Genomic DNA, 12,609 nt, shown 5'->3' with positions numbered 1-12,609 from the left:
AAAAGGCTTATCTACCAAAGGATCTATATTCAAATCTACTCAGATTTTGATGAAATGCAATGCATTTCAAGTATTTCTAATAAAGATAAAAAATACTTTTTCACGTAGTCCTTTCGATATGCCAAAAAAAACTCTAACTTACGCAGCTTCACATTAGAACTTTTTTAATACATTTCAGTTATTTCTCATTTTGTGAAAGGAACAAATAACAAACAGAAATCACAATTGAAGCTTCTATGCATCCTACCACCATATACAAGCGGTTCCATATGGCATCTCCAAGACTTAGTCTCTCATTTACTCTTTTGCATTACACAGTGACTGCAGCTAGCACAATACCTGCCTTTCAATTTTATAAAGAATCTGTAACACTGTATGCTTTCTGATTGAAAAAGAGCCAACAGGACAGTTGAATCAATAGAAAATAAATCAACAGTGCAAAATCCATATGGGGAGCTGAATTACCCTTAGTCACACCAATCCAAGTAGGTGTGTGTTATTCTTGCATTGCCTCCTATGCAAAGCCAGAATCAAACGGATACCAAATTAAACTAGCTCTAGTTTAAAAACTCAACCTTGTGATCCTAATTCACAAGAAGGGGTAATGAGATTTGTTAGAGCTAGTGCACCACTGTAAGGAAAGTTCTATACAAGTAGTAGTTTGTTTCTAGTAAAGTCTTGTGACATTTGAAAAATACAATTTCAAGTACTTGTAAAGCTTTACTTGTTGTATCATGGGGGTGGGAAAGAGAGAAGAGAATGAAAAATGTTGCACATTATGTATTTAATAGAAATGAGTGCACTGTGTGGGCTATGATGCAATTAATTTTGTTTGCATTAAATTATTACATAAAACTTTCTCAAGTTGTTCTAGGATTAGAGCTCAGGTTCTCATACTTTTGTCCAGAACTTCTCATATCAAGTTGTATTTTGATCAAAACCATATTCTTGGAATACATTTATATTGTGTCACCAGAAACTTGTAACTCAAGACCGGCAACTACAGTGAGCAGTTGATGCACATCGAGGTTTGTCTAATGAAAATACATTGCTACAACCAGGTGAGGAATGGGTCTCACTGCACTCGCATTACAATTGCAAATGTAGCAGACAGATTTTCTTAGGTTTAAAGAAGAAAGATGTAAGTTTATTAGCCTTATCTAACCCAGTTAAAGTTACTAAAATACGTGACACAGCCACGCTCTCATGCATAAGACACACAAATAAGTAGAGGGGAAGAAAGAGTTGGGGGGGAGGTTGAAGTAGAGTTGGCAATAAAATGAAATAAGGTACTGTCTTTTGTGTCTTTGATGTAATGTCCTTGATTGCAGTCAAGGTCTGGGAGTCCTCGTTGGGGCCAAGTGCACAATTCCAGACCTGTTTCTCTGGTACCAGCAGGCCAAAGAGAGGCTTTGTCTGTCGTCTCAAAGTCTAAGCTGCCACCGTGGGTTCCCTGGGACTTTGCTGGAGAGACAGAGACAGAGTTTTTCTTCTGCCAGTCCAGTTACAGTCTTTTTCCTTTGTGAGGCACAATTCAAAAAGCCCCAGTTTGGCCAGCAGGTAGGTCATGTGGCCAACTTAGTTTGAAATGGCAGCTTCTTGGATTTCAAAGCTTTCCAGACATACAGGGTGAGGGGTGGAGTTCTGGCTCTTACACACAGTCAAAGGATGTTCATCACCACACTTGACAAAACCCATCTTGCTAACTGAATCAGTGAGTACTCCCATTGTCTCTCTACTCAACAGTCTTGCAGCTGGTCCTTGTCTTCCCAGAATGCAAATGTGCAACCATGTTTTTAGCTGGTCAGTTCTGCTTTTTTAAACAAGTAATTTGCAATGTCCAGTAAAAAAAGGTTTCAAATCGTGTCCCATTTAACGAAATTAATATATTTCCATTTGGCAGGTGTGATTTCCTTCACAAGATTCTTCTGACATGACCACTCTCCATCCCAGTCGTGCTTCCATTTTAGATATTGAGAGCTTGGATTGGGTCATTCCAAAGTTTGAGCAAAACCTCAATGGAAACACTCTCAAGTTGGAGTCAGAAATTTGTGGCTCAATCGTGAGATGCTGTTTCCACTCTTGGATCATGCTGCATAACCTACAGCCTGCTCCTCAGAAAGGCATTTTCATATTCTCTTCCAGCTTCGCTGCCTCTACAGCATTTCTTGACTGCTGTTCAATGCTTCTGCTTCACATCACTGTTGTCCATTCCACTTTTTGCTGCAGCACCTCAAATGGGCAATCCCCAGTTTGGTTTGCTCCTACAACCTGTGCCAGTACTCAGTGTTTGACTGTGTGCCCTGGACTGCTTCTAGCCACGTACCCTCAGTGCTTGCTGCCTACGTTTCTCCATGGTTTCTGGCCTCACCCCATTCCCCTGCTCGAGGAATGATGCCTGCTTCCTTCTTCAGGTTCTGCTCCAGACACAAAATCTAGGCCGTCACTACAGCACATTACTGAGGAGTGCTATGCTGGGGGAGCTGCAGTCTTTCAATCCGACCTTAAACCAAGGCCCTGTCTGCTCTCTCAGGTGGATATAAACGATCCCATGGCACTATTTCAAAAAAGAGCAGGGAATTTTCCCTATTTTCCTAGCCAATATTTATCCCTCAACCAACCACTAAAGGGAGGACTGACTGAATTGCTCTTTGAAGGAGCTGTTGACTCAATGGACTGAATGGCCTCCTTCTGTGCTACACAATATCATAAAACAGATTATCTGCTCATTATCACATTGCTGTTTGTGGGACCTTGCTATGCGCAAATTGCATTTCCTTCATTACAACAGTGATTGCACTTCAAAAGTTTTTCATTGGCTCTGAAGTGCTTTAGGATGTCCTGGGGTTAGAAAAACTGCTGTATAGATCCAAGTCTTTCTTTTCTCATGGAGTGGCAAGCTCAAGTCGGGTACAATGGCCTCCACAGAAACCTCACCATGGTGAATCAGTCAGATCAGCAGCTTAGTTCTAATGAAAGGTCACAGACTTGAAAGGTTAACTCTGTTTCTCTCTCCACAGATGCTGCCAGACCTGACTATCTCCAGCACTTTGTTTTTATTTCAGATCAGCAGCTGGTTGTGGAATTATTTTCCATTGTTGTGAAAATAACTGATACAAAGGTGACAGTATAATTGCACCTTTAGTGTCAGCAATTATGGTACCTGTGTAAATTTTCAAGGGACATGAAAAAGTCTGCCTGTGCTGTTGGATTGAAGATCAAGTTTCTTCTTTTTGTTGGAAAGGAAAAGCTTTGACTTTTAAAAAACACTGACATGTATCAAGTACTTCTTGCTAAAGATTTGCATCTAAAATATAATTGCTTGTTTCGGACTTTTTCCACACAATAAAAATTATAGCAGTTATATAGTGCATAATTGAAGAAGCTAGGAAAACATACTTATGGAACTTAAATAAAAAGTTCAACATTAGCATGTGCTTATAATTTCCTTCATTGAGAAACTACTGTGTGTTCATCCCTTCCCTGGAATGATGTGATTCATGCTGGGGTGCAGTTCAACTCGGGCATTAATGTTGTGTCTGTTTATTTATAGTGATCCTCACCAAATGCATTCCATCATGGGTGCAACTTACACATTTGCAAGGTAACTTGCAAGGAAATGAAACAATATGGTGCTTTATAAGACACCTAAATATTAGCTTTAAACATGAATCACTTTTCAAACAATATTTGAGGCCCAGTAAGCCAGAAATAAACTTGAAACAAAGTTGACAGTATCAATGCGTATATGAACAAAAAAAACTGCACTAAAGTTGTCAAGTTTCAAAATCAGACGTTCTTTAGCACACAATACAGCCTTTAGCAACAGCAATTTAAAATAACACGAGGGAAAATTGTACTTACTTAAATGAAACGTTTTTAGAGTCTTTTTTACTAGGAAATCTTGTAGACTTCAATTCTTCCCCAAAAACACAATTCTGACTTTGCTCAATCATTAGGACTCGTTCTCGGGAATTACTTCACTCACATCAAACTATCTTTAACAGTGTCAAAAGCTCCCTGGATCTCACTACGGACAAGAAGGGACGTTCTTTGTTCCAGGCAGACGTGAGTAGGCTTTAATTAGTACTCCTGGGCCCCGTCCAAAAAAAAAAGTGAGCCTTCCCTAAAAAAAAAGCCAAAGAAAAAGAACTGTTCGGCAATCTAACAAGGAGAACTTAACTTGGATAAGCAACTGTCGCAAACTTTCTCGAAGCACGGATGGAAACATTATTTTAAATTTTGCTGAACAATCCGTCTATTGTCCAGAGGAAACATCTCCAATTCTGCAGCATTAACCTAAGTGCGTCCCACCCCCTCCTGGATACTTCATTCAGTTGTAAACAAAACTCCTGTTAGTTTTGCAGGCACGCAGTTTGTACACAAGCAACCCTCGAATCTCTTGCAGCTACCAATGATGTAGCTGAATAATTTAGACAGCATATTACTTCACCAGGTGCCCATGCATTTCGATAACAATGAGTCCTTTGATTGCACAATGTCAGGTAACACGGGGCGGGGAGGAAATACTTTGCTGCTGGAACCTCGCAGAAGTAGTAATCAAACATAAGTTCACAATCATTGAGTGGTAGTCTCCACACTTTATTGAGGTTTTATTATCTTCTTTTCTTCTTTGGCCTCCTTATCTCGAGAGACAATGGGTAAGCGACTGGAGATGGTCAGTGGTATGTGGAGCAGCGCCTGGTGTGGCTATAAAGGCCAATTCTAGAGTGACAGGCTCTTCCACAGCTGCTGCAGAAAAATGTGTTTGTTGGGACTGTTACACAGTTGGCTGTTCCCTTGCGCTTCTGTCTTTTTTCCTGCCAACTGCTAAGTCTCTTTGACTCGCCACACTTTAGCCCCGCCTTTATGGCTGCCCGCCAGCTCTGGCGAACGCTGGCAACTGACTCCCACGACTTGTGATCAATGTCACAGGACTTCATGTCGCATTTGGAGACGTCTTTAAAGCGGAGACATGGACGGCCGATGGGTCTGATACCAGTGGTGAGCTCGCTGTACAATGTGTCTTTGGGGATCCTGCCATCTTCCATGCGGCTCACATGGCCAAACCATCCCAAGCGCCGCTGACTCAGTAGTGTGTATAAGCTGGGAATGTTGGCCGTCTCAAGGACTTCTGTGTTGGAGATATGGTCCTGCCACCTGATGCCAAGTATTCTCCGGAGGCAGCGAAGATGGAATGAATTGAGACGTCGCTCTTGGCTGACATATGTTGTCCAGGCCTCGCTGCCATAGAGCAAGGTACTGAGGACACAGGCTTGATACACTCGGACTTTTGTGTTCCGTGTCAGTGCGCCATTTTCCCACACTCTCTTGGCCAGTCTGGACATAGCAGTGGAAGCCTTTCCCATGCGCTTGTTGATTTCTGTATCTAGAGACAGGTTACTGGTGATAGTTGAGCCTAGGTAGGTGAACTCTTGAACCACTTCCAGAGCGTGGTCGCCAATATTGATGGATGGAGCATTTCTGACGTCCTGTCCCATGATGTTTGTTTTCTTGAGGCTGATGGTTAGGCCAAATTCATTGCAGGCAGCCGCAAACCTGTCGATGAGACTCTGCAGACACTCTTCAGTGTGAGATGTTAAAGCAGCATCGTCAGCAAAGAGGAGTTCCCTGATGACGACTTTCCGTACTTTGGATTTCGCTCTTAGACGGGCAAGGTTGAACAACCTGCCCCCTGATCTTGTGTGGAGGAAAATTCCTTCTTCTGAAGACTTGAACGCATGTGAGAGCAGCAGGGAGAAAAAAATCCCAAAAAGTGTGGGTGCGAGAACACAGCCCTGTTTCACGCCACTCAGGATAGGAAAGGGGACTGATGAGGTGCCGCTATGTTGAATTGTGCCTTTCATATTGTCATGGAATGAGGTGATGATACTTAGTAGCTTTGGTGGGCATCCAATCTTTTCTAGTAGTCTGAAGAGACCACGTCTGCTGACGAGGTCAAAGGCTTTGGTGAGATCAATGAAAGCAATGTAGAGGGGCATTTCTCCTGTATCTGACGAAGGGAGAACAGCATGTCAATGGTCGATCTCTCTGCTCGAAAGCCACACCCTGCCTCAGGGTAGGTGCGCTCGGCCAGCTTCTGGAGCCTGTTTAAAGCGACTCGAGCAAAGACTTTCCCCACTATGCTGAGCAGGGAGATTCCACGGTAGTTGTTGCAGTCACCACGGTCACCTTTGTTTTTATAGAGGGTGATGATATTGGCATCGCGCATGTCCTGAGGTACTGCTCCCTCGTCCCAGCACAGGCAAAGCAGTTCATGTAGTGCTGAGAGTATAGCAGGCTTGGCACTCTTGATTATTTCAGGGGTAATGCTGTCCTTCCCAGGGGCTTTTCCGCTGGCTAGAGAATCAATGGCATCACTGAGTTCCGATTTTGTTGGCTGTATGTCCAGCTCATCCATGACTGGTAGAGGCTGGGCTGCATTGAGGGCAGTCTCAGTGACAACATTCTCCGTGGAGTACAGTTCTAGGTAGTGCTCAACCCAGTGGTCCATTTGCTTGCGTTGGTCAGTGATTATGTCCCCTGATTTAGATTTGAGGGGGGCGATCTTCTTGATGGTTGGCCCAAAAGCTCTCTTAATGCCATCATACATTCCTCTGATGTTTCGGTGTCTGACGCCAGCTGAATATGACTGCATAGGTGTTGCCAGTAGTCATTTGCACAGCGCCTGGCTGTTCTTTGTGCAGTGCTTCTGGCTGCTTTAAGTGCTACAGATGTTAACTCGCTGGGGGCTTTCTTGTAGTTCAACAGTGCAATGCGCTTAGCGGCTATGACAGGTTCCAGCTCTTAAAAATGAGATTGAAACCAGTCTGCATTTCTCTTCGCACGTTTGCCGTAGGTGGTCAAAGCTGACTCATAGATGGCGTCTCTGATGTGGGCCCACTTGGTCTCAGCATCCCCTGTGGGAGTGTTTTGGTACAGTATGCAGAGGCATTTTCTTCTCATCCACCATGCTATTCGTTTGTAGTGGTGCAGTGAGCTGCTCAGCCCTCTAGTGGGTGGAATACATTGTGGTTTCTGTTCTGCCAGCAGTGTTTCTATTTGCCGCTGTTGTGATGCTATTTTGGGAGGTGCTGATGAAACCGAGGGGCAGTCTGGTCATTTGGGTGATTTCCCGAGTACCACTGTGAATGTTTCCATAGCACTGTTATTGGTATCCACCCCTGGTTAAACTCATTTCTTCAGATGGGTTTCAGTGCTTTCAGAATCAGCGATGGAACTTTATTTTCTTTAATTTGCTGCTAGCGATGTTGGGGTTCCTGTTGATAGCAGTGCCATAAGATGGACAAAATTTGATGCACAGGATCACTGCAATCTCACGTTAGCATGAGGGACAGGAGAATTCAAAGATTTTGGTTATGGACCAGATGTCTGTGTTTGGGTCATTTTAGAAAAAAAATAATTGCAGAAGTATTTTCATGAACCAGTAGGTCAAGGAAAATATACCTGCTACCTTGCAAATTGCTTCCAGTGTAGACTTTGTGTGATTGGCCATATGTGGGTAACACTGCTGCCTGGTCGTAGACTCAAGTCCCACTCCAGAGATTTGAGAACAAAAATCTAGGCTGACTCTCTAGTGCAGTACTGAGGAAGTGCTGCACTGTCGGAGGTGCCATTATTTGGATGAGAGGTTAAACCAAGGCCCTGTCTGCTTTCTCAGGTGGACATAAAAGATCCCATGGCAATATTTTAAAGAAGAGTAGGAGCCTTCTCCCCAGTGACCTAGCCAGTATTTATCCCCCAATCAAAGTCGCAACAGATTATCTGGGCATTGCTGTTTGTGGGAGTTTTCTGTGCACAAATTAACTGTTGCATTTCCTACATGCAACAGTGACGACACATCAAAAGTATTTCATGGGCTGTAAAGCACTTTGGGATGCCCTGAGGTTGTGAAAAGTGCTATAGAAGTATTTTTTCTTCATTGAAGGTTGTGTGTTCAAGCCTTACTTATAGGCTGATGCTCGAGTGTATACAGCTGTATGGTTATTGGGTAAACGTTGATGAAATTTGATGACTTCAATCTGAAACCGTAGGATGGCTGGTATGAGAAATGAAAAGTGTATCATTATGCACATTATTGGAGCTTTACTACACATATAGCTGTGTTTTAGTTGTCATAGGGATGTTTGCTAATACTGTGGGTCTGAAATGCAAGGTGCTCCATTCACCAGCACAAGTGCCTCTCATTTTGATGAGCACAAAAATTATATACTTCAAATAGCTACATGTACGCAAACACTATATGAGTGAACACATAGGGCTGCACAGTGGCGCAGTGGTTAGCACCGCAGCCTCACAGCTCCAGGGACCCAGGTTCAATTCTGGGTACTGCCTGTGCGGAGTTTGCAAGTTCTCCCTGTGACCGCGTGGGTTTTCGCCGGGTGCTCCGGTTTTCTCCCACCGCCAAAGACTTGCAGGTGATAGGTAAATTGGCCATTGTAAATTGCCCCTAGTGTAGGCAGGTGGTAGGGAATATGGGATTACTGTAGGGTTAGTTTCAGTGGGTGGTTCTTGGTTGGCACAGACTCGGTGGCCTGAAGGGCCTGTTTCAGTGCTGTATCTCTAAATAAATAAATAAACAAACATGCACATCATTTTTTCTTCTATTTTCAGCTGTATTTCTCAGACTGCTCCCGCATATCAACAAAGATGTGATAGAGGAAAAACTTCTATGTGTAATTACAGTACAGCTATAGGAGATTAGGAGCAGTTGGGAGAGATAGCAGTTTGGTTTTAAGAATATGAGCTTCAGAAATAAAGCTGTTCACTTGTTCATTAATGGAGACTCCATGTTACTTTGGGTTTTGACCAATGTTAAATTTGGACATTGGTCAACTTGTACTGTATTATTACAAAATCACTTAAAGAAGAGGACTAACTCCCTCGATGCCGAATGGATAAACCTGAACTATATAAACTACATTGTTGCAGGTTTGTTCTTCAGTCTGTGCTGAGTTAGTTTATTTCAGCCATGGTACATCAACCAAAGTATCCACTCCAGATCATTATCAAATGATGTTTCTTACAATGTGTGAATATTGGGTGAGGAGAGGATTGCGTTGAGATGGATGTTATCAATTGTAGAGTATCCTCCATGCACTCACTAATATCTTTGATGAATGGTCACCGACACATGGGGCAGGATCTTCCCTCTGGGACTGGGAAACGGAAGTTGGGACTGTTTCTGGGATCCTATCCCACCCCCGGGGGAAGCAGTCCCAGCCTGTGATTTTCATGGGGGTGGACTTCTAATTGACTAGAGGGCGGGTTAGACAGTCAATTAATGGCCGAGGGGTGGGAATGGAAACAAGACTGTGTAATTGCAGGCCCGATTTAAACAGACAATAGCAGCCACAGTAATGGCTGCTGTTTCATTGCTTTATCTGCTGTTGGACAAATGTCTCTGAAGACACAGAGGCCTGGAACCTGGGCAGGGCAGCCCCTCAATTTGCAGATATGTATCCAAAGGTTCTCTTCGAAGCCATGAGAGGTCTTCCTCGAGGTCATGAGGGACAGGAGGGAGGTCCTCTTCCGGAGGGTGGCGGGAGGAGGCCACCACCCAAACCAAGCAGGCCTAGATGGAGGTCGGTGACACTGTGAGCAGTCGGGGTGTGGTGTGCAGAAACTGGGTCCAGAGTAGGAAGAGCTTCAATGACCTTATTCACGCTGGCAAGGTGAGTGCAATGCCGAACCCTCAGGATAGGCCTCTGGGTCTTCAGGCCTCCGGTAGATGCTCCAGCTAGGGAGTCTGAGGGCGCATATTGCTTCTGAACAGACCCCTCCGAATGTCTCAGAGCCATAGTGCTGCTGAGGACCTACCAACACTGAAACATGCAGCTTCTAATGAATAGGAGCAGCTGGCACTGGCCGTGGAGGCCAGCATGCCTCATCTCTTTCTCTTTTGTGCTTGCAGGAGGAACGGGCAAATAATGCATGTGAGCGGGCCCAGACGGGAGGAGGGGTTCCATACCTACATGTCATCACCACCATGGAGGACATTGCCAGGGTCGCTGACCACGAAGAGGTTGAGCAAGGTGAAATGGGCATCCTTGGTGGAGATGGTAATTGGGGCATGCAATGTGTTCTATTAAGGGGGAGCCTTGCACTCCACTCCATCCGACAGCATTACCAAAGACTGAATTGCATTGGGAAGCCTCAGCACATGCAGAGGATCTGCTCTCCAAGGCTAGTTCTCATGAGCTTTTGTTGTGTCTGGTACAGGTGCAGACGTCGAGGCAATTACAGCAATTCCCTCACCATCATCGGGCCAGGCGCAGCCATAGCAGAGCTCAGAAGAGGCACAGTCACACCTCACAAGTGCACCCTCCACCAGCACAGACACAGTTACCTCGGTGGGTCCTCACATGCTGTTGGAAAGGGTGACAATGGGTGATGAGCACAGGACTACTGTGCAGTAGGAGGTGCCAGAGGCCGAGGCAGGGCCTCAGGGGTCACAGGAAATGAGGCGTTACCTAGACCAGCAGCAAGAGATGCGCTCCCACATGTCACAGTTCCCTCAGTCGGTGGGTGGGTGGGGGGGGGGAGATGGTCATGGGCTGAGAATGGAGGAGTCCATCTCGTGTGCAAAACCATGGCTTAGGGCTTTGAGTGAATGAGCTCCTCCATTCAGAGTGTGACCAACCTCATAGAGAGTCATATATGGCATCACTTAGAGTGCATGCAGGATGTTCACAGAATGCATGCCACACTATGTAGCCTTGACTGGTCAGTGGCGCTGATGGCACAGGCCAGTTGCACCCCAGCTGGTGGCCCCCTCCAGCTATCTGGAGTCCAGCCAAGGGCTGAGGCAGTCACTGAGGAGGATGAGGGTGCCACCTCTCACCGGGCACCATCATCATCATCGGCCTCCTTGGCCCCTCTGACTGAGGGAGCATCTGTGCAGCAGGGTCCCGTAACGGAGGCTGCCTCTGCAATAACATCGGTGCAGCAGCCTCTGGGGGTTCCCCCACTGGCACCTCCATGACGAGGATGACTGCCACATGCATCTCAGCCACTAGCAGAAAAAAGTGAGCAGGCTGCCTCCATCCCCTCCGATGCCATATGGGAACACCCTGTAGAAGTGTTTGACAGCAGAGGCCACCACATCGGGCAGAGCACTGAGTGGGTCACTGGGGTCTCTTTCACTTGTAAATGTGCACTTTTGTCCTTTGGAGCATCATGTAAATATTGACACATGAAGCCAGATGTGTGAATCTCCTTTTATTAATTGTGGTACAGGAGAAGAGGGATAAAGTGTTGAAATGGAGCCAGGGTCCAGGAACGGTGACAGTGAAACCTCTGGGCAGATGTGCATCATTCATTGGCGGTAAGAGTTGAATTGCTCCAGAATGCATTTTCAATGGAAGTGTTCTGACAGGAACACTTACAGGTACCAATGACATAGGTAAGAAGGGGGATGAGGTCCTGAAAGCAGATTTTAGGGAGCTAGGAAGGATTTAAAAAGCAGGACCTCAAAATCAATAATCTCAGGATTACTCCCAGTCCCATGTGCGATGGAGAATAGGAATAGGTGAATTGAGTGATTGAACATGTGGCTGGGGAACTGGTGTAGGAGGGAGGGCATCAGATATCTGAGACATTGGGACTGGTTCTGGGGACCTATACAAGATGGACGGGTTATATCTCAGCAGGACTGCGATGAATAGTCTAAGCAGGGAGATTTGCTAGCACTGTTGGGGAGGGTTTAAACTAAATTGTCAGGATTATGGGTACCTGAGAAAGAGCTCAGATTGGAAGGAAGCAAAACTGGTCCTTGTCTGAGGTGTGGGAACCAGAAGCAAGGATGAGAGAGGAATACCAAGGAGCACAGAATACCATGGAAGATAGATAGCACGAGAGTAGGGAATAGTGTGTTATTAGGTGGGGTCAGAGTAAGGGAGAAAGTAATAAAGTCTGATACAGGGTTGATGTGCATGTATGTGAATGCACAGAGTGTGGTTAATAAGACTGGTGAGGTAGAGGCACAGATTGCCATGTGGAAATATGATGTTGTGACTATAACAGAGACCTGGCTCAAAGAAGGGCAGGAACGGGTGTTAAATATTCCTGGATACAAGGTGTTCAGGAAAGATAGGAAAGGGTAAAAGGGGGAGGGGTGGCAGTATTGATTAAGGAGAGCATTGCAGTGCTGGAAAAAAAGGATGTTCCAGAGGGGTCAACGATAGAATCAATTTGGCTAGCACTAAGGAGCTAAAAAGGTGCAGTTACATTGCTTGGTGTTGTCTATAGGCCACCTGCTAGTGGGATGGCCATCCTTAATTGCCACTGAGAAGATGGTGGTGAGCTGCCTTCCTGAACCACTGCAGTCCTTGGCATTGTAGATATACCAACAGTGCTGTTAGGAAGAGAGTTCCAGGATTTTGACTGAGCGACAGGTGAAGAAACGTTGATATAGTTCCAAGTCAGGATGGTGTGTGGCTTCGAGGGGAACTTGCAGCTGGTGGTGTTCCCATGCATCTGCTGTCCTTGTCCTTCTAGGTTGTAGAGACCTCGAGTTTGGAAGCTGCTGTCTAAGGAGCCTTGGTGAGTTGCCGCAGTGCATCTTGTAGATGGTACACACTGCTGCCA

The 12,609-nt window shown here is 45.3% G+C and overlaps 1 protein-coding gene across 3 annotated transcripts in view; it reads right to left on the bottom strand.

Moving 5' to 3' along the window:
• Positions 1-12,609, bottom strand: part of LOC137369169 (GRAM domain-containing protein 2B) — a 167,157-nt gene that overhangs the window by 79,458 nt on the left and 75,090 nt on the right. The window contains exon 1 of one of the 3 annotated variants that reach the window (XM_068029938.1): positions 3,865-4,276. The exons of the other annotated variants lie outside the window; for them this stretch is intronic. Coding sequence (XP_067886039.1) covers positions 3,865-3,956 — 92 coding nt within the window. The 5' untranslated portion in view covers positions 3,957-4,276. Of the gene's footprint in view, positions 1-3,864; positions 4,277-12,609 lie in introns of those variants that run through there. 3 annotated transcript variants of the gene reach the window in all.

The sequence above is a fragment of the Heterodontus francisci genome, chromosome 4 (assembly GCF_036365525.1).
Source record: "Heterodontus francisci isolate sHetFra1 chromosome 4, sHetFra1.hap1, whole genome shotgun sequence".
In the NCBI taxonomy this organism is placed as follows: domain Eukaryota; kingdom Metazoa; phylum Chordata; class Chondrichthyes; order Heterodontiformes; family Heterodontidae; genus Heterodontus; species Heterodontus francisci.
Note: the sequence above shows the minus strand (reverse complement) of the source record. Positions and strands in the feature narration are given on the sequence as shown.